Consider the following 21,502-nt stretch of genomic DNA (forward strand, 5'->3'; position numbering starts at 1 on the left):
AGTTGCCCACCCAGCCCTCAGAACCCTCCACACCCTCAGAAATCCCCCCACAAATCCTGAACCACCAGTGCCACACAGGACACAGAGCCTGCCTGAAAGCCAGGTGATGGGTATGGCACAGAGGAGCGTTGCCTTGGGGGTTTAGGCTGGGTTTCTGTATAGCACTTTGTGACACCTGCGGTTGTAAAAAGGGTGTTTTATAAATACATTTGATTGATTGATTGATAGCCTTACGAGTGGACACATACTGGGGCCCTGTGGCTCTTTCCTGTGCTGGTGAGGACCAGGCCTGCATTGCCTGGGACCTGCCGACGGGGCAGCAGCAGCCCAAACCAAGTGCCTTTCCTACTCTACTGAGACAAAATGGCTCAGAATGGAACCGTCCCAATGTCCCCCGATGCATCAAGAAGCCAGGGTGGAAATGAACTAGTGTGGGCAGAGAGAACCTGTTTTATTTGCAATGGAGTCCCGCCTTATGTCAAGTATTGTTGAGTACAAAATACTTGGCAATACAAGGGAGGAATCCTTCTGTTGATGTTGGAAGATTTAAGTCAACAATGGTAGTTTTACTGTACAACGTTCCCTCAGTGAGCCTTTTCACTGTAAAGAGGTGTATATTTTCGTATATGTGACTACTTGATAATGACTTGATCAATGAAAATCATATGTGGCCATTATGCCTTTTTTTATATAATACTGTGTTATGTATGTGAGCTCTGTAAGGGTAGATGTGTCTGGAATAGTTTTGCTTGCTGCTGCAGATGCTGCTTGACTCAGTACTATTTCAGTGCCTGTCTTCCTGTGCAGTCAAGGAGAGATATTCCAAAGGGTGTTTGAATTGAACACTGGTAGAAGCATGTGTTTCTTTTCTACTTTATCTTATCTCTGTTAGCATTGTGCTGTGCTGTACATCGGGCACAAATAAATAGTGTTTTTTAAATTATTTTTATTGCAGGGCGTCAGCCGAAGTCTTGTTTGCTTGATCTCTTGACACACTAGGCATAACTAAAACTTGTTCAGCTACAAGTCATGATAGGATGATTACAATGTATTCCCTTTACATTCTGGGTTATGGGCTTGAGTTTCTTTGTCCATTCTTTGATGGAGGAATTATATTTAATTTCTCTCATCTCATATTCCTTAACGATGATCCAATGCAACATGTTTTATTCAATCATATCCATTGTCAGTGAATAACATATTAATAGGTATTTAATGTATTACATTTAACTGTAATATTCTAATATTTTATTTATTTTGTAAGCTGTTTTTATGTACTGTCCATACTACACAGTTTCAGAATTTTCTCATTTTGCATTGCCAACGAATATGCAGCTGTTTTAAGTGAAAAAGCCAAATAAATCAGCGTTATATTTGTGCCTTTTGAACTTTACATTTTTGTCAGTTATTTTTGGGACTAAGCAAACATAATATATTCATTATTGCCTGTTATGTAACGGACTTCCACTGCAAGCCTGAGGGGGTCCATGCCAAGTTGCCAGTGTCATAACTCTCCTTTTCTCCTAAACGAAACTTACGGGATCTGACGTAGTTCGGGTCCATGGTTTTAGGGAGTGACTGAGCGTTTTAGCATTCGACACCAGCTATCTAGTACAGCAGCAGAAATCTACCAGTTGAAAAGAGTCGTCTTCTATCACACTGACAATTCTAAAGCATGAAAGACGTGCGGCGAATTAAGAACTAAACATATTTATGTCGGCAATGGAACAATTTAAAGAGGTGAGAACTATATCAATTATAGTCTACGCTTGTCGAGAGTGCTCTCCAACAAAGGAAAGACACATTCTTAGCCCTTTATTTCTGTTTGGTGTAAAGTGTATCTGCTGAATGGAAAAAAACTATATTGAAGTCTTATCTCTGCAATCTAAAACTGGAGTATATTTTTTTTCCAGAGGACAACATCCCCGCCAACGTCTGGTTCATCTTCGCCCGCTCATTGGTAAACCCAATATTTGTTTTTTTTGGAGACTACAGATTAAACTGAATTTTTATTAAAACGATGTATGTTTTTTAATTTTTTTAATTTCACCTTTATTTAACCAGGTAGGCTAGTTGAGAACAAGTTCTCATTTGCAACTGCGACCTGGCCAAGATAAAGCATAATAGCAGTGTGAACAGGCTATGTAGCTAATGTGGGCTATGTAGCTATGTAGTTACTTAAAGAGTTTCTTGAACATCTAAAAATACTAACTGTAGCCAACGTTAATAGGCTTGAGCCATTTTATTTGAAACCGTGCATTGGCCTGCATTCCCTTGTGATTTTATAATCAACTAAACTTTTTAGCAGCTTCGTTGTCTTGAAATAGGTTATATTTCAAATATTCGTTTCAATGTCTAGCTATGGGCATGTCCACAATCTTCCAAAGTAACCAATCAAACATCATCTGTTGGAGATGTAATATTTGTGTTGTGGAGAAATGACCAGGCAGGAGACGGGAGTACAGTTAGTTTTCGTTTAGTCAAAACCCCTTGTGCTCTACAGTTCCCGGCACCCCAGTGCGCATGTGCATTTCCTATTAGGTGTAGTAACGTAACACTGCCGTAATGCATTACTGCTTAGTAACAGCATAGTAACTAATATAAACAGATGTAGATCCCAGATACCACAGGAGACACAGGTGAAGTGGTGAATGAGGTGAGCTTTTTTTTTAAAAAAAAATATTTTTTTTTATTAATTTCAAATCAATACATAAATCACATGAGGGAACACAAGCATACATAGATTACAAACAATAGACAATCGAGCTAGGGGGTACAATATCACATTACAATTACACAAGGACCTTAAGGGACATGCATATACTTACAATTCTAACAGCTTTTTTGTTAGTAGAGCATTTAACTGTCTTCAATTTCTTTTTGTAGGGTATGAAAATGTGGTTTTCTGTTTGTAAATTTACATTTGCGTATATGAAATTTGGCCAAAAGAATAATGAAATTAATTACATAAAAATGATTCCGCTTATTTCTATTGTATGTAAAGAATCCAAACAGTACATCTCTCCACAATAGTGTAAAATCTTCATAAATGTGTTCAATTATAAACCTACTGATGTCTTGCCAGAGTTTTCTTACATGAACACAATGCCAAAAAAGATGCACAACTGTTTCTGGGTGGTCATTACAAAAGGAGCAATTTGAGTTGATGTTTTCCTTAAACTTCTTCATATAGTGGTTGGCAGGATAATATTTATGAATAATTTTAAAGGAAACTTCCTTAATTTTGTTAACAAGTAGGTATGTGTTTGGCAACATCCAAACTTTTTTCCAACAGATATTATCAATAAATCCATTCCAATAAGGCATGACATAAAGTATAGATACAACATCCTGCTGAAACAAGGATCGTAATCGCTCTGTTGTTGAATGGACCAAAAGAGAAACAAATCTTTCCTACTGATGAGTCAACAGGGTCAACAGAAGGTAGGTTCTGAGGGTCAGGTCTTGACATGTTCCTGAATAACATAGCAACACCTGAGGGAATGGCATCTAAAACAATTGCAAAATCTTTAGGTGTTACAGGGACCTTGTAAAGTGATAAGAATTCTTTATAACTGAGTAAAAGACCCTCTGCATTTACCAGTTGGCTCACCAATAGGATATTATTTCGGAACCAATATTCTAAAAACAGAGAGGTATTTTTATACAATATATCCCGATTATTCCATATATAATATCTGTGTGGAGAAAAATTGTGTTTATAAATTAAGGACCATGACAAGAAAACCTGCCGATGAAAAGCAGAAAGTTTCACTGAAACTTTGTCAATATTATAATTGCAAACCAACATGAAGTTAAGGCCTCCAAAAGTAGAGAAGACATGATGAGGAATACAATTCCAGATAGAAGTGGGTCTTCTTAGGAATTGTTTTATCCAATTGATCTTAAAAGTATTATTTAAAGTAGTAAAATCCAGAAAATTCAGTCCTCCATTCTCATAAGTGTTCATTACAACAGTTTTCCTAATGTAATGGGTACGGTTTCTCCATAGAAAGTTGAAAAGCATCTGGTCTATCTCCTTGCTTATTTTACGGTCAAGATATAAAGATAGCGCACCATATGTTAGTCTAGAGATACCTTCAGCCTTGGTTATTAGGACTCTACCTTTTAAAGATAAGTCCCTCTGTAGCCATTGATTTAGTTTCTTCTGGGGTTTTTTAATAAGAAGGTTAAAATTTAGTAAGCCTCTAGACTTCTGATCCTTTGTAATGGATAAATATGTAAGTTCTTCTTTTACTGGAATACCATAATATGAAGGTGTCACACAATCTTTGACGGCCATGAGTTCACATTTATTAATGTTAAGATATAGACCAGACGCTTTGGAAAAGGATTGTATCACATTGATCGATATGGGAATTTGGTTAGCGTCTTTCAGAAAAAGTGTAGTATCGTCAGCCAGCTGGCTTATAATAATTTCTTTACCAGCTATGGAGATACCTTGTACAGGACTATTATTTAAAGAATTTGCAAGAAGTTGGGTGATTAATAAAAACAGGTACGGAGAGATAGGACAACCTTGCCTAATTCCTCTCTTTAACTCAAATCTAGGTGAGGTGCCATATTTCAATTTGATAGAGCTGTTACCATTTGCATAGAGAGTCTTAATAGCCTTACAGAAAAAATCCCCAAAGCCAAGTCTCTCAAGGGAGTGGAAGAGAAACTGATGTTCTACTGTGTCAAATGCTTTATAAAAATCTAAAAATAGTATGAAGCTATCCTCAGTTATTAGGTCTGAGTAGTCAAGTACGTCTAATACTAGTCTGACATTGTTAGAAATATGTCTGTTCCTCATGAAGCCAGACTGTGTTTCATCAATGATTGCATCCAGGACTTCTTTAATTCTTTTTGCAAGTAGTGAGGCTAATATCTTATAGTCATTATTAAGAAGACAAATTGGACGCCAGTTATCGATGAGCAGCACTTCTTTTTGGGGTTTAGATATCAATGTTATTAACCCATGACTCATTGTAGGAGGGAGAACATTGTTTTTAATACTCTCTAAAAAGACTTCAAATAGGAAGGACTTGTTCAGACAATAATTTGTAAAATTCTGATGTAATTCCATCAACACCTGGTGATTTATTGTTCTTTAGATGTTTGATAGACTCTATAATCTCTTCAACTTTGATGGGTTCATCACACTGTTTAGATTCTATATCACTGATAGAGTGAACATTATTCAGTGAGTTAAAAAACACATCTGTGGATTCCTGACAGTACGTAGAGCTATACAATTTTCTGTAAAAATTGCTGCAGTATTTAGCAATTCATTTTTGGTCATCTGTAATAACACCATCAATGTTTAACTTATGGATAGTGTTATTTTTAGAGTGAAATTTCTCAAGTCTAAAGAAATAGGATGAATTCTGTTCTCCCTCCTCAATCCATTTTTTCCGAGATCTAATAAAGGCTCCTTCTGCTTTTAATTTATATATGTTATCCAGTTTATTTTGTAACTCAATTAGTTCCATCTTCTCCTCCCCCGAGAGGTCAGCTGGGGACCTCTGAGAAAGGGAAGTTATCTTAATGATCACCTTTTCCTCCTCGGCTCTTCTGGTCTTAGCAAGATTACTGCCATATTTTCTAAGATATTTAGACACCTCAAATTTAAAGAGCTCCCAGTTCTTGCAATAAGATTTTTCTTCACAAGCCCTTTCCCAAAAGTGTGAGAGCAGATCTTTAACCTCAAATGTAACTATATCATTATTTAATAATGAGCTATTTAGCTTCCAGTAGGATGCTCTACCAAGGTTCGTATCAGGGGTAAATATTTTGATATCAATGTAAATAGCCTTATGGTCTGTGAGGGGAGTAGTACAAATATTTGTAGTAATACACTCACTATCAATACATTTGGATATAAGCCAAAAATCTATTCTGGATTGTCTGGAGCCTGTTTTGTTACTCCAAGTGAATGATCTTTCGGCCGGAAACCTCTCTCTCCATATATCAGTAAGATCAAACTTTTCCATAAAAAGTATTAAACCCAAATTCTGATTGGTTGGCCTACCTGGGGCCATCTATCAGTTGAATTATCTATTGTAATGTTAAAGTCCCCTCCTATCAGTAATAACGAATTGGGAAATTTAGATAACCAATGAAGTATATGTTTCTCTATAGATTCAAGCAACTCATCATTCTCATGTTTGGTGTTGTACCCGTAGAAGTTTACAGTAATGAGTGTAATGTCATTGTAACTGATCACAAGACAAATAAAGTGACCAAAGGGGTCACATTCCGAGTGTAGAATATTACCACCAAAGGTATTTTTCATTGTAGTGACACCAGCAGAGCGTTCAGATCCATGGGAAAGCCAAATATCGTTGCCCCACTGTGACCTCCAGAAGTTGGCATCAGCCAAAATTGAGTGAGACTCTTGAAAAAAGCAAAAATCTGTTCGAAATTGTTTAGCAAATAAAAATAAGGCCTTGCGCTTCACACTGTTTCGTAACCCCCTAGCATTAAGAGATAATATAGACAAAGACAAAACAACAAAGATTATATAAAAGTACAAACTGTAGTTGGATGAGTCAAAGACGTAGGAGCAGTGAACGTAAACGATAAGGAACCGAGATCTGCACCATTTAAGTCAATTTAAAGTGAAAATAGCTTATTCCATAACCTTTGAAATTCAACTCAACTGGAAATTATGTTCAAGACCAAACCATGGGTTCTTGTAGTAAGAGAGACTAAAAACCCTCTTTAGTGTAATCAGGAACTATTCTGAGAAATAAAACAACAAATAATAATTTAAATAAAAGGGTACCTACTATTTTAAGTACATATGAAAACTGATCATAAAATAATTGAATAACAAAATGTTTTACATATAAACGTTCTTAAGACCTTTTTTGGAAATAAGTATTAATAACTAAATAGAATAATAACCGTGTAAAGTCAGAGCAGACCTGTATGCCATTTAAAACAGTATCTTGGTTACTGTATACATAAAACATAAATTCAGCTTTCAATCTTCTTCGTAATTTTGTAAACAAAATAGGTCTTCTGGTCATACAAGAACAAACTAATGAATTTAAATTCCTGAGTATTCCTGTAAAATAGTCACCTGATGCTTGTTAGGTAAACCACATAAGGAAAATGAGAATACCATGGCTGAAACCATCAACCTGTTCTTTCTGGTGATATTTTAGGGAGGAACATGGATTTCTGAACCGTTGATGAAACCTCGTCCTCCGACGAAGTAAGCAGCCTTCCCCTCACTTCGTGCTATCTTGATCGTTGGCCACAACTTGTTCCTTCTTTCTATGTCTTCCGGGCTGAGATGCTCGGCGAAACGCATACCATGGCTCTGAAGGAAGGCGTTCTTCCTAGCAGCTTTCCAGACAGCATCCCTGTAGAATCTGGTAGTGAATAGGATGATGATACCCCTGGGTCTTGAATCGTTTTGCTGTTGCTTCTTTCCGAGGCGATGTACAACGTCGATGGTATCACCAACTTTGTTTTTCTCTGCAGGCAAAACTTCTTGGCAGATACGGATAGCCTCTCCTCGCACATCTTCATTCTCCACCTCTGGCAAGCCGTAGAGTCTCAGGTTCCATTTTCTTGTGTATTGTTCCAGATCAGTGAGACGTCTATGGTAGACATTATTATTCTTTTCCACCCTTTCCACATTTTTTTCAACTTTTGCCACTCTCGTTTTCACATCATTAATTTCACCACATGCAAACTCCACAGTCTTTTTCAAGCCTTCGATAACCATGGTGTTCGCGCTTACCATTTTCTCAATGGCGTCACACCTGGAGTTGATGAGTAAGGAGAGGGTAGCCACGATGTCAGAGTTCATGTTGGGTTTTTTGGAGGGTGGAGGTTTGCACGGAGTAACCGGTGAAGAGGAGAATTCGTCATCTTCAGCATTCGAAAGCATGCTATTATCCATAGGCGAAGCGTAGTTATGGCAGTTGTCTATAAGCACGTTTCTCTCTTGTTGATTAGCAATAGAACGGCTAACTTCTTCCTTTCTTTTTTTGTCACAACTTTGCTTGGGCATGCTGAAATAAATGATCCAATTATCATTCCAGTCACAGGAAAGGTCTTATATCTTGAACAAATAAAAAATAATAATGACTAAACTTTTTTTTTTTTTTTTTCACAATCTTTCTGAAGTTTGGTGCGGAGCTCGGTAAAAAAGCGTCTGTTCAAGCAGCCATCTTGGCACCTCCCCGCGAATGAGGTGAGCTTCTCCTCCAAAGAGTACCACAATATGAGTCATACCCATAAAACCTAGCGGTCAAACGGAAATGGTTCAAATCGTTTTTAAACCATTCATTTTTCCCAAAGGGGATTTTAGACTCTTATGTGTAAATTTACCCTGGTGTAACGTTTTGATAACTGTAAATCTCTCTCGGACAAGGTGACTTATTAATATATTCGCTGGTATAAAAAAACTGAAATGCTAATTAGCTGCCAATGAGGCTATCCGACAGAACTACAAATACTATCTGAACGAGACTGCTGAATCTAGGCAAAGGTAAGAATCTCTGAATTAACTATCTAATGTTAGCAAAATGTAGTAATGCATAAATTGGTCACATTTATAAAAATAAAAAACTGTTTTGGTCATGTTTTAAAATAAAACAATACCTGTTAGCAAAGGTGTCAGCTAGAGAGACATGCATGTATTTGTAGTCTTGCATGATGTCATTAATTATCATTTTTCGAATCTGAGAGTAAATAGAGCTGAATGTATTGATTTAAAAGTCACCTTGTCTGAGAGAGATTTACACAAATATCAAAACGTCACACCAGGGTAAGCCTACACAAAACACGGCCCTTGTTTTAAGTATTTCTAAAATGGGGAAAACGAATGGTGAGAAAATCATTTAAACCATTTCCCTTGTTTGACCGCTAGGTTTTATGGGTATTATGACACATCCACTGTGGGGATCTATAAAGGGAGCCACTCACCTGTAAACTGAGGTTCGTTCAGTTTGCTTGAACATTTGCTACGTTGTGAAACGGTTTGTACTGAAGGACACGTGTTCCCTAAACGTTCTTGAATGTTCTTGAACAGACTGAGGTACGTTTGCTCCGGTTTGTTGGGTGTAGCGAGGTGTGGCTTGAAGCAACAGGTGACGTGAACTCAGCAAAAAAAGAAACGTCCTCTCACTGTCAACTGCGTTTTATTTTCAGCAAACTTAACATGTGTAAATATTTGTATGAACATAACAAGATTCCACAACTGAGACATAAACTGAACAAGTTCCACAGACATGTAACTAACAGAAATTGAATAATGTCTCCCTGAACAAAGGGGGGTCAAAATCAAAAGTAACAGTCAGTATCTGGTGTGGCCACCAGCTGCATTAAGTACTGCAGTGCATCTCCTCCTCATGGACTGCACCAGATTTGCCCGTTCTTGCTGTGAGATGTTACCCCACTCTTCCACCAAGGCACCTGCAAGTTTCTGGACATTTCTAGGGGGAATTGCCCTGGCCCTCACCCTCCGATCAAACAGGTCCCAGGCGTGCTCAATGGGATTGAGATCCGGGCTCAATGGCCATGGCAGAACACTGGCATTCCTGTCTTGCAGGAAATCACGCACAGAACGAGCAGTATGGCTGGTGGCATTGTCATGCTGGAGGGTCATGTCAGGATGAGCCTGCAGGAAGGGTACCACATGAGGGAGGAGGATGTCTTCCCTGTAACGCACAGCGTTGAGATTGCCTGCAATGACAACAAGCTCAGTCCGATGATGCTGTGACACACTGCCCCAGACCATGACAGACCCTACATTTACAAATCGATCTTGCTCCAGAGTACAGGCCTCGCTGTAACGCTAATTCCTTTGATGTTAAACGCGAATCCAACCATCAACCCTGGTGAAACAAAACCGCGACTCGTCAGTGAAGAGCACCTTTGCCAGTCCTGTCTAGTCCAGAGATGGTGGGTTTGTGCCCATAGGCGACGTTGTTGCCGGTGATGTCTGGTGAGGACCTGCCTTACAACAGGCCTACAAGCCCTCAGTCCAGCCTCTTTCAGCCTATTGCAGACAGTCTGAGCACTGATGGAGGGATTGTGCGTTCCTGGTGTAACTCGGGTAGTTGTTGCCATCCTGTACCTGTCCCGCAGGTGTGATGTTCAGATGTACCGATCCTGTGCAGGTGTTGTTACACATGGTCTGCCACTGCGATGATGATCAGCTGTCCATCCTGTCTCCCTGTAGCGCCATCTTAGGCGTCTCACAGTACGGACTAGAGGTCGACCGATTAATCGGAATGGCCAATTAATTAGGGCCAATCAAGATTTCATAACAATCGGAAATCTGTATTTTTGGGCGCTGATTTTGCAGATAAAAAAAAGCACATTTTTGTTTTTTATACCTTTATTTAACTGGGCAAGTCAGTTAAGAACACATTCTTATTTTAAATGACGGCCTAGGAACAGTGGGTTAACCGTTCCTAGTTCAGGGGCAGAGCGACAGATTTTCACCTTGTCAGCTCGGGGAACTATTCTTGCAACCTTACAGTTAACTAGTCCAACGCTATAACCACCCGCCTCTCGTTGCACTCCACAAGGAGACTGCCTGTTACGCAAATGCAGTAGAAGCCAAGGTAAGTTGCTAGCTAGCATTAAACTTATCTTATAAAAAACAATCAATCAATCATAATCACTAGTTATAACTACACATGGTTGATGATATTACTAGTTTATCTAGCGTGTCCTGCATTGCATATAATCAATGCTACGCTGGGGGATGATTTAACAAAAGCGCATTTGCGAAAAAAGCACAATCGTTGGACAACTGTACCTAACCATAAACACCAATGCCTTTCTTAAAATCAATACACAGAAGTATATATTTTTAAACCTGCATATTTAGCTAAAAGAAATCCAGGTTAGCAGGCAATATTAACCAGGTGAAATTGTGTCACTTCTCTTGCATTCATTGCACGCAGAGTCCAGGTATATGCAACAGTTTGGTCAGCCTGGCTCATTGCGAACTAATTTGCCAGAATTTTACGTAATTATGACATAACATTGAAGGTTATGCAATGTAACAAGAATATTTAGACTTAGGGATTCCACCCGTTAGATAAAATACCGAACGGTTACGTATTTCACTGAAATAATAAACGTTTTGTTTTCTAAATGATAGTTTCCGGATTTGACCATATTAATGACCAAAAGCTTGTATTTCTGTGTGTTATGTTATAATTAAGTCTATGATTTGATAGAGCAGTCTGACTGAGCGATAGTAGGCAGCAGCAGGCTCGTAAGCATTCATTCAAACAGCACCTTCGTGCGTTTTGCCCGCAACTCTTCGCAAGCACAGTGCTGTTTATGACTTCAAGCCTATCAGCCTAATGGCTGGTGTAACCGATGTGAAATGGCTAGCTAGTTAGCGGGGTGCGCGCTAATAGCGTTTCAAACGTCACTCGCTCTGAGACTTGGAGTAGTTGTTCCCCTTGCTCTGCAAGGGCTGCGGCTTTTGTGGAGCAATGGGTAACGCTGCTTCGAGGCTGGCTGTTGTCGTGTTCCTGGTGTTCCTGGTTCGAGCCCTGGTAGGGGCGAGGAGAGGGACGGAAGCTATACGGTTACACTGGAAATACTAAAGTGACTATAAGAACATCCAATAGTCAAAGGTATATGAAATACAAATGGTATAGAGAGAGAGAGTCCTATAAATACTATATTAACTACAACCTAAAACCTCTTACCTTGGAATATTGAAGTCTCATGTTAAAAGGAACCACCAACTTTCTTATGTTCTGAGCAAGGAACTCAAACGTTAGCTTTTTTACATGGCACATATTGCACTTTTACTTCTCCAACACTTTGTTTTTGCATTATTTAAACCAAATTGAACAAGTTTCGTTATTTATTTGAGGCTAAATGTATTTTTATTTATGTATATTAAATTAAAATAAGTGTTCATTCAGTATTATTGTAATTGTCATTATTACAAATAAATAAATACAAATTGGCCGATTTAATCGGTATCGGCTTTTTTTGGTCCTCCAATAATCGGTATCTGCATTGAAAAATCATAGTCGGTTGACCTCTAGTACGGACATTGCAATTTATTGCCCTGGCCACATCTGCAGTCCTCATGCCTCGTTGCAGCATGCCTACGGTTCACGCAGATGAGCAGAGACCCTGGACATCTTTCTTTTGGTGTTTTTCAGAGTTAGTAGAAAGGCCTCTTTTGTCTCCTGTTTTCATAACTGTGACCTTAATTGCCTACCGTCTGTAAGCTGTTAGTGTCTTAACGACCATTCCACAGGTGCATGTTCATTAATTGTTTATGGTTAATTGAAAAAGCATGGGAAACGGTGTTTAAACCCTTTATAATGAAGATCTGTGAAGTTATTTGGATTTTTATGAATTGTCTTTGAAAGACGGGGTCCTGAAGAATGGACGTTTCTTATTTTGGTGAGTTTATTTTACGGGCAGTGGCAATGCTGAAATTGTTCCACAACCCAACCGCTCCCCATTTTTAACTGGTCATTCAGTAAAGCGCCATTTCCGTTCAATTGAACATTCCAGGTTTTAAAAACGTACTGAACACATTCCTGGTCATTCTTGCTTCTCTTCCTTGTGGATGTGACTGCATCCATTAAAGCTCTCCTCAGCATGACTAGATTTCTAGCTTCCTACTGAGCCATTCTCTCGTTTGGTTAAAACCTATGTTTACTCGTTTGTGAATAACCCACACTCCGACCAGCAATATGCTGATTACCTTAGCCGTAAGGCAGTTGCTAGCTATATAATGCATTACTAGCTTCATGGCCGTGGCATTCACACTGTGCTAGCCCTAACTAGCATTACCTGTGAGGCTTCTAACTAGCAAGCTAGCCACACTAGCAGTCCTACATGCACATAGTGGCATACACCTGGCTAGATAACTTGGAGTTCCCTACCTGCTCAGGTAGTGTTGCTATCACGCATGAAGGCTAATTCACAACAATGCTGAAAAGCCTACTAGCTACTGGCCAGCTTGCTTCTCTCGTTTAGTACACCTCACAATGCTATGGTGATATGAGACTCAAGACCGGAGAAACACCAATATTCACGCAGTTGTCTTTGGCTAAGGTGGTACTAGCTAGCTAAGCTATTAGCCAAATAGGTGAACCCTAGCTAGCTAACATTGCTAAAGGCCCTCTCACCAAGTACATAAAATAAATAATATGAGAACGTCTTGTTTAATGACACCGTTCACACCAATTTGCAAATATCGTCCTACTGCAACCCGACAGTAATTTATTCGGAACAGGTTAGATATTGTTGTCTGGGACACTGCCACTGACAGGTCTGTGGGTTCCTTGTGTGAATGAATTTATCTTTGTCTACATTTTTTATATTTGCAATGCAGCAATGTATCTATTTAGCCAATGCATGTGTTTCTGTTTTGAAATGGTTGTCAATTTCATCTTCATGTAGCATATCACCGCTGTCTCTAGCCTATTTTCCGCCCTCTAGGAAACTATGGCGCGCTGTGCATGGCTTGTGAGGAGGAGAATCTGAATGCGATTTGCCTCTGTCTTCTAGACTACCCAGAGTGCCCAGAGTGCAGGAGCCCCTTCAACACTCTCACTGTAAAGTGGCTGGTTTGCGGGAAGTGGTGTGACCAAAACAGTTCACTGTTTAGATCCATTTAGCAGCTTTCTCGGCCTGTCATCTAGGCTTTGACAACTAGAGTAGAGTAACACCCGCAGTTGTGTTTCATGAAGGAAGCATGTCGCTTACGTCTAATGTCGCTTACGTCTAGCCGTTTCACATCCGTTACACAGTCACGTTAATTTTCAGTTCTAAGTTAAAGTTTAAAAGATGTAATTTACGGACGTTGAAAATGTCTATTCTTTCGGGTTGTCAAACGATTAAAATAGTTAATTGCGTTAGTTAATTGAGATTAATCACGATTATTGAAAAAATGTGAATTTGCTCTAATTTGGCCCTGAAAGTTTAGTTGTTTTTTTTTTAAAGCAGTGGCAGAATGAAAAAATCATAGCTCCTGTGACATTGGGCATAACTTTTACATGATTTTGGCTAGAGTCATCAGCGACGTCAGCAAGCATTGACTGTAGCTGTGTTCTGTGCTTAACAGCTTCCGTGCGGAAATGCGTGTGTTTAAAAGGATCCGTGCAGTGAAGAAAATGGAGATGCGATTAACGCCGACGGACCAACTCAATTTGGCCTTGTTTGGGGTGGACCTCATTAGAATAATACCCAGTGTTATTTGCAAGTGTATATTTTAAAACATTATGTCGATAGAGAATATTGTTGTAGTTAGTGTTCGGTTGGTTGTGTCTATAAACTTTGAACATGATCACTGCCAGTTCTTCAGCTTTTGAAATGGCTAATATAAGTGCAAGTGACAGATGAGAGCAATAATAAATCAATCAGAAACAAATATTTTTGGGATTGAGACATAATACTTTCATCATTGACATGAGATGTCAGTGAAATTGGTTATGGTTACAATTTGACCTTATGAAACTACAGCAAAAAATACAGATTTTTATCTTTCACTTAGAACTGAAAATGAACATGGCTTTAATGTCAGACACCATTTCAACACCCAGAGGAGTCGTCTTTTCAACGTCCCTAAAATATGTATTTTAAACTTTCACAACTGAAAATTAACATGGTTCCAATGTCAGATGTTTTTTCAACATCATTTAAGGTCATTTTGCTTACTGGGCTACCAAGAAAGAAGACATTTTTTAAAATATATTCACAGCCTACTAAAGGATGTACTTCTTTGTAGTTTGTTAATTTCAAATATGTTTCACTGAGCAACACACAGTAGAAAAACAAGCAGTGCTATTTCAGATGATGTAGTTGATTGATTAATAGTTACTATTTTCCTCAGACTGATTATGCAAGACCCTACACAGCAGTGAGCTCGTAGACTGAAGTGCAATAATGGGTAAGAAATAGTTTGAGATATTGGTGTAATGATGTTTTTATATTCTACTAATACTTCATATAGGTAATAAATCAGTTATTTGATTTTTCTATTATATTCTACAGCAGAGGAACCTGATGAACTGCCTGTTGAAAAATGGACTGACTCCAACGTGAGCTCTTGGTTAAGAACTATTGGAGTGAAGGAGCAATACATCAAGAAGCTTTATGAGGAAGAGGTAGATGGGATAATTCTCCTTGTACTGACTGAGGACTATCTGAGAAAAGAGATTGGAATGAAATCAGGACCAGCTCTGTTGATCATCAGAAAGAGAAATGAGCTTGTAGACACCAAACAGACAACTCAGGGCAAGGAAAAGCCTCAAAGTAGCAACAATAGTGAACAGGAAAGTAAAAAGAAGAAGCAGGGATCAGCTCCCCAGATTCCAGAGACAGATCAAGGCCTTTCAGAGGAAGAGAAACAAACTCATCAAGGACAATCTGTTGAGGACAATGTGTTAACCACGAAGAAAGACTGCAAGCCACGGCCATTTGGCAAAGAAGGCATTGATTTCACATATGTCAAACATAGTGTTCTGCAACCTGAATCTGGTGTATTTGATCTGATATCTCCCTGTCATGAGTACAAGTCACTTGACAATGCTGCCAAATTGGACCGCACAAGACTACAGGCAAAATTTGCCAAAGAGGTTCTCAAATTCGGTAGTGGCTGCATGAATATCAGATCAAATGGCACAATACACTTTGGTGTGATGGACAGTAGGGATGATGCCGGCTATGTGCATGGTGAGATAATTGGTGTTCTGGTTTCTGAGAAAGATATATATGTTGATGCATTGGATCACATTGAGAGGAGTTTCTCTCGCTCTGACAGCGAGCATGTGCGACAGTGCATACGTCCACCTCGGTTTATAGAGGTTATGGACATAAATAGCACAGAAAAAAGGTATGTGGTGGAGGTTGATATTGTTCCCTCCATAAGCATTGTTAAGAACCGAGTGTACTCTGTTCGCCTGCCAAACTTCAAAGAGTCCTCTAACAAGATTGAGCATGAAAAGGAAACAATCTATCGCAGGGTAGGATCAAAAACCGAGCCAGTGAGTGATCAAAATGACTTCTACCAGCGAGTCAGAGACAGAGATGCCCAAAGAGAAGAGGCTGAGCATTGTCGATACGTTAACACCCCGGACATCTGCCAAGACCTCGGAAGGAAACTCACCATGCTGATAACCAGTGGCAAGAAATTCATTGAAAAGGAGAAATGGTACATTCTTGTCACTAACAAGTTCAAACCAGATGATTTGAGCAGCATTGACTTCTTGCTCAACATGAATATTTTTTGTGTGTTTGACTTTGACACAGATTCCAAGCTGTCAGGACTGTGCAGTAAATATATTCAGCACCATGCTGCAAATATGCATTTCATGCAGAACTACAAAATATCAAGTGGTATGAGCATTGGAGAATTTGTGAGCCATTTGCATTTGTTTGAGCAAACCAGCTGGATATTTTGCAACGGACGAAGCGATTACAAAGGGAATGAAAACCCCTGTGATGAGATGACATGGATCAAAACAAAAATTACACTCCTGAGGGAATCTGTGTCATTGATCTGCAAACAGGTCTTGCCAAAAGGAGCATTCCTGGTGGTCTTCCTTCTCACATCCCCTGTTGAGAAACCACTTTTGCACACCTTCTATGAGTTCTTCACAGATATGGAAGGCCATGAAGACATCATTTGCATCTCAGAATCTGAGGATAACTATCAAAAATGGCAAAGTTTTGCAGAGGGTTCATGTGGAACAGAAACTGTGAACCGTTCCAGTGTTGTCGGGATGAAAATGAGCCATGTTGATGCGACACTGCAGCGAATCCAACCTGTAACATCTCGAGACACCAAACACTTGCCTATCTACCTGAAAGGACAGTGCCTTCTTGAAACTCGTGACGAGGAAAGGATGTATTCCTTGGAAATCCTGAGTGTCAATCATTGTGATGAAACAAGCGATGATTACATCAAAGCAGAAAAAGAAAACATTGAAAGACAGTTCTACCACGGGGGAAGAGTGACCTGGTTGAATTTCTGGCTTGCAGAGAAGAGGTTTGTTGGAGAAGTAATTCAAAGGGATGCATACAGGGAGGTCTCCGAACTTCTCACAGACACTATGAAATGGGGTGTAGACAGACCTGTGAACAGTATCAACATCTACCATCACCCAGGAAGCGGTGGAAGCACAGTGGGAAGGCAAGTGTTATGGAACAAGAGGACAGACCTAAGATGTGCTGTTGTGAAGCCGTCATACTCCGCAGCCACTGTATCTGAACATGCTGTCCAGCTCAGAGAGTATGAGGAAAAAGATCCTGAGAAATGTCTCCCAGTGCTCCTGCTGATTGAGGACTGTGACAAAGAATACCTTGATGAGCTGAGGAATGAATTAGAGTTTGCCATCAACACTAAGAAAATCAAACAAGGTACACCTTGCTTCATTATGTTGAGCTGCAGGCGATCACATAACCCAGAGAAGATGTGCAAAGACTCACCATTGCAGAATGTAGCTGTCACTCACAAACTATCAAAAGAAGAGAAGAGACAGTTTGCTGGGAAACGACAGAAGCTTGAAGAACAGTACCAGCCAGAATTTATTTTGACATTCGTCTTGATGAGTGAAGAATTTGAACACCAGAAGATTGTTGAGTATGTTGCGCAATTTGTGAAACATCTGCTGCAAGACATTGATCATGAAGCGGTTGTCACTCGGCTCATTCGGTATGTGGCATTGCTCAACACTTATGTTCAGAACTCATTCATTTCCCAGTCCCATTGCGAAGCTCTGCTAGTATTCACCATTCATATGGATCGATTCCGCCAGCATGCTTTTGAGAGATCACTGAGTGAGCAGGCCAAACTTGTCTTTATACATCTGAGAGATGACAAGACGCACATTGAATCAGTTCGAATCATTCATCCACTTGTTGCAAAGGAAATCCTTCAGCAGCTCCTTGGTGACCAAAAACTGCAAAGTGGGTTGGCCATGGATCTTCTCCACGAGGATGTGCTTTTTGAGCACAGATTTGGAAAAGAAGATTATGGGAAGTTCCTGCGAGCCCTGTTCATGAGACGCTGCAGAGTAAGTAAAGGTGATGAATCAAACAGCTTTTTCTCTCCTCTCATTGAACATGTGAGTGAAAAGGAAACCCCTGACAAGGCAATCGAGCTCCTCAAGGAGGCATACAAACGCTTCAACAAAGATGCATTCTTTGCTCAGCAACTTGCTCGCCTGAATTACTCCCATGAGAAGTTTGAAGAGGCAAAAGATTGGGCGGAGATAGCAGCAAAACAAATGCCTAACAACTCTTACATTCTTGACACGAAAGGCCAGGTATACAGAAGATGGTTCAATGCCAAGTGTAAAGCAATTGAGAAAGTACCAAAAACGGCAGAAAATACAGCAGACGCTGTTGAAACTGCATTGAAAGCAATGGAGTGTTTCAGAGAATGTGAGAAATCTGCTATCTCGGACCTTGAAAACATGAACAACAGTGGCTTTTTTGCTGCAGTTGAAGTTGGCTGCAGTCTGTTGAAGCTCGTATTCTCATTGCGTGTTTTCTCAAGCAAAACGTATGGTCATTCAGAATGTATGAAGTACCTTCTCACTGATTACATTCCTGAGGAAGTGAAGAAGCCCTGGGAGAATTTTCACATCAATTTGAAAGGCCTTCAAATGACACTGCATGAAGCCCTGGAGTGGATCTCGGAGGACCTGAGTTACTTCCAGACAGACATCAGTGCAGATGAGGAGGAGACAATTGAAAGCTCTGAGATGAAAATAAGCCATCCAATGACATGGTTGGTAAGAAAATCCTCTGAGTATGGTAAATATTTCAGTGATGCCTCTATTGGCATTGCCCCAAAGCTGTGCCAGTTGAACCCTGGCAGTTTAACTCCTTTCATGAAACGCATGATCATTTACCGGCTTGGTGGGGGGAATATAACTTCAATCTTCTCCCTTCTGACTGACCAGAAAGAAAGAGACCAAGTCAAAGTCCTAGAGAATATCATATCGCTCTACCCCAGCAACCCTCTGATGGCCAGGCTGGATCAAATGGATCTTGTCAATTACATAGCAGCTCATATTGCTCTGAGTTGCCTTACAACCCAATCTCCAAAGTTGGCTGCTCTGAAAGACCTTCAGAAACTCAGTCAGCAGTTCCCAAAAGAGAAACGGAAGTGCCTGTCCAGTGCTCTGTTCCTGCTCATCTTGCTCTTCTGGCCAGAAGATCATGACACAGACCCTGAAAAAGAGACCAAATACAACATTGTTCTATCAGCTGTTGAGTACCTCAAAAGGAGCTACTGGACCAAAATGAAGGATATACCACAAAGGAAGAAAAGGATTTACACCCACTTTTTCCTTAGTAATGGAAGTGGGTGGGATAAGATTGTTCACAAAAGCAAGGTTGAAACGATTACAAAGGTCCTCTCCATCTCAGAAAAGAGAATGAAGTGGTTCAGTGGGGAGGTGTGGAAAATGCCAGAGATGGCAAAACTTCTCAGGACTGTGTCTGGGTGGACAGAAGATGGGATAGTGTACCTTGAGGGCCCAAAAGAGAAGAAGTTCACTATTCCTCATCTGAAAGCAGCCTCTGTGCCCTATGGCAATGAAAACATCACATTCTACTTGGGGTTCACATTTAGAGGACCTGTTGCGTACAACGTCACTGTGAAAAAGTAGGGTCGCCACTTAGACAAATCCTGCCAGAAAAGGAGTCTTATGGAATATCTCCTGAACATTTTGGACCAACATACCAATGAATGAGTATGTTTTAGAGCGCATTGTCAGAGGAAGACTGTGTGTGTGTGTGTGTGTGTGTGTGTGTGTGTGTGTGTGTGTGTGTGTGTGTGTGTGTGTGTGTGTGTGTGTGTGTGTGTGTGTGTGTACAAAATTCAGTTTAGTGTCTTAAGAATGAATTAAATTCTGCCTGTAAAAAAATATTTCACAAGGCAAATTGTATGGATATTTTGCATACCGTAAGTGTAAAGTTATTTCTGTTTGAATGCTTTGTTGCAAGTTTTCAACCATTATGTTGACTGAAAATATTAAGGAATGTGTTGTCAAGTTATGAAGTCATGATCTGTTTTTGTTTGTTGAATACTGTATATATTTTTTATATTAAATCTTGTCTTATGCAGGAAGCCTGTGTAATATTATATGTTGTGCCCAAAATGTGGTATTTGATAACCAACTACTTTGTACTTCTCTTATTCATTTTAATGATAGTTTTCCCAGTCAAATGGCCCCTTTATATAGGATTTTCACATTTGATGTATTTTTTTCTAACCAGTCTTAATATTGTCTTTTTGTATGAAGAATGACTAGTTCAAAAATGGAGTTATGCCTAATAAAGTTGCCTTAACTTTTTTGTTTGTTTTGAATGGTTGTGTGACTGTTTCTTTTAGCAAATGTGTGAACAATGCTAAAATAGTAACATGAAATTCACTCGTAGAAAAAATAGATTTAAAAAAAAAAAATTTAATGGTTGTCCCATGAATCCATAGGACCACATAATGAAAACAGTTGAGTTCAAACTACCCACCAGCAGGTATGTAGGCTGAAGTGCAATGCTTCTGACACTTAGAACTGTGATGGACAGTGTCCATTGTGTAAAGTCTACGGAAATGAACTCTGGTTTGTCAACATAACTTCAGTGGTCAACATCAACTAGATGTCCCATTCCTTCTCTGAATACCAAAATGGCATGAAGCCAAGGTGTATCCACGACATCAACAACACATAAGTGAGCATCTCGTCATAGAATCATAGCTGGATATTTTACCCTCTTGTTGCAAACTCAAGTGTATTCAATAGTAGTCAAATATTTTCCTCAATATGAGGCATGCAGATCAAATATAGTAGATGTATGACCAATCAGATCAAATATAGTAGATGTATGACCAATCATTGTTGTGCATTATTAATGGCACATCTTTGTTAATTTCAGCACAAAAGTGTGTTGTGTTTTTGTCCTACATTCATTTACTGTAATTGCACAATTACATTGATTGAGGATCTCTATGTAATTGAATGTGATTGTTTTTATTAGATGTTTTTATTTATTGTGCTGAATGTTATTGTTTTATACGTGTATGTTGTTTTAATATTCTGTTTTTATTGTAATGTGTACAAGGCTCTCTTGTAAAATATATTTTAATCTCAATGTGACTCCCTGTTTAAATAAAAAACGGTATGCAGTTGAAAACAATGAACATTTTGTCAGGAGTCAACTGTATTTCACAATTGATATGACCAACGCTAACATTCACAATCCACTGCATTGTTGTCAGGATGTGCAGTAACAGTCACAGATCACTACATAGTGAAGCGCAGTGTTCACCTTTGACCTTCAACATTTCAGGGACCTTTGTTAAGGAGAAAGACTTCTAACAGCTGCTTCCAACTCTTATAAGTAAATGATTCCACTAGAGGACATGGAAGACCTTCCTCATCCTGGTAAGAGAGGTCTCATCACAAGCCTCAGTAAGGTTTATGGATCAAATGTGTTCTTATTATGCCAACAACTCGCTGTAGTA

The 21,502-nt window shown here is 39.4% G+C and overlaps 1 protein-coding gene across 1 annotated transcript; it reads left to right on the forward strand.

The window, feature by feature from the left end:
* Nucleotides 1–1,555: 1,555 nt before the first annotated feature.
* On the forward strand, nucleotides 1,556–20,332 carry LOC139365197 (sterile alpha motif domain-containing protein 9-like). The gene is made up of 4 exons (XM_071102660.1): nucleotides 1,556–1,740; nucleotides 1,914–1,960; nucleotides 14,858–14,914; nucleotides 15,019–20,332. The coding sequence occupies exons 3-4, from the start codon at nucleotides 14,911–14,913 to the stop codon at nucleotides 19,644–19,646; spliced, it is 4,632 nt and encodes a 1,543-aa protein (XP_070958761.1). The 5' UTR covers nucleotides 1,556–1,740; nucleotides 1,914–1,960; nucleotides 14,858–14,910; the 3' UTR covers nucleotides 19,647–20,332.
* Nucleotides 20,333–21,502: the final 1,170 nt, after the last annotated feature.

The sequence above is a fragment of the Oncorhynchus clarkii genome, chromosome 13, assembly GCF_045791955.1.
Source record: "Oncorhynchus clarkii lewisi isolate Uvic-CL-2024 chromosome 13, UVic_Ocla_1.0, whole genome shotgun sequence".
Taxonomy (NCBI): domain Eukaryota; kingdom Metazoa; phylum Chordata; class Actinopteri; order Salmoniformes; family Salmonidae; genus Oncorhynchus; species Oncorhynchus clarkii.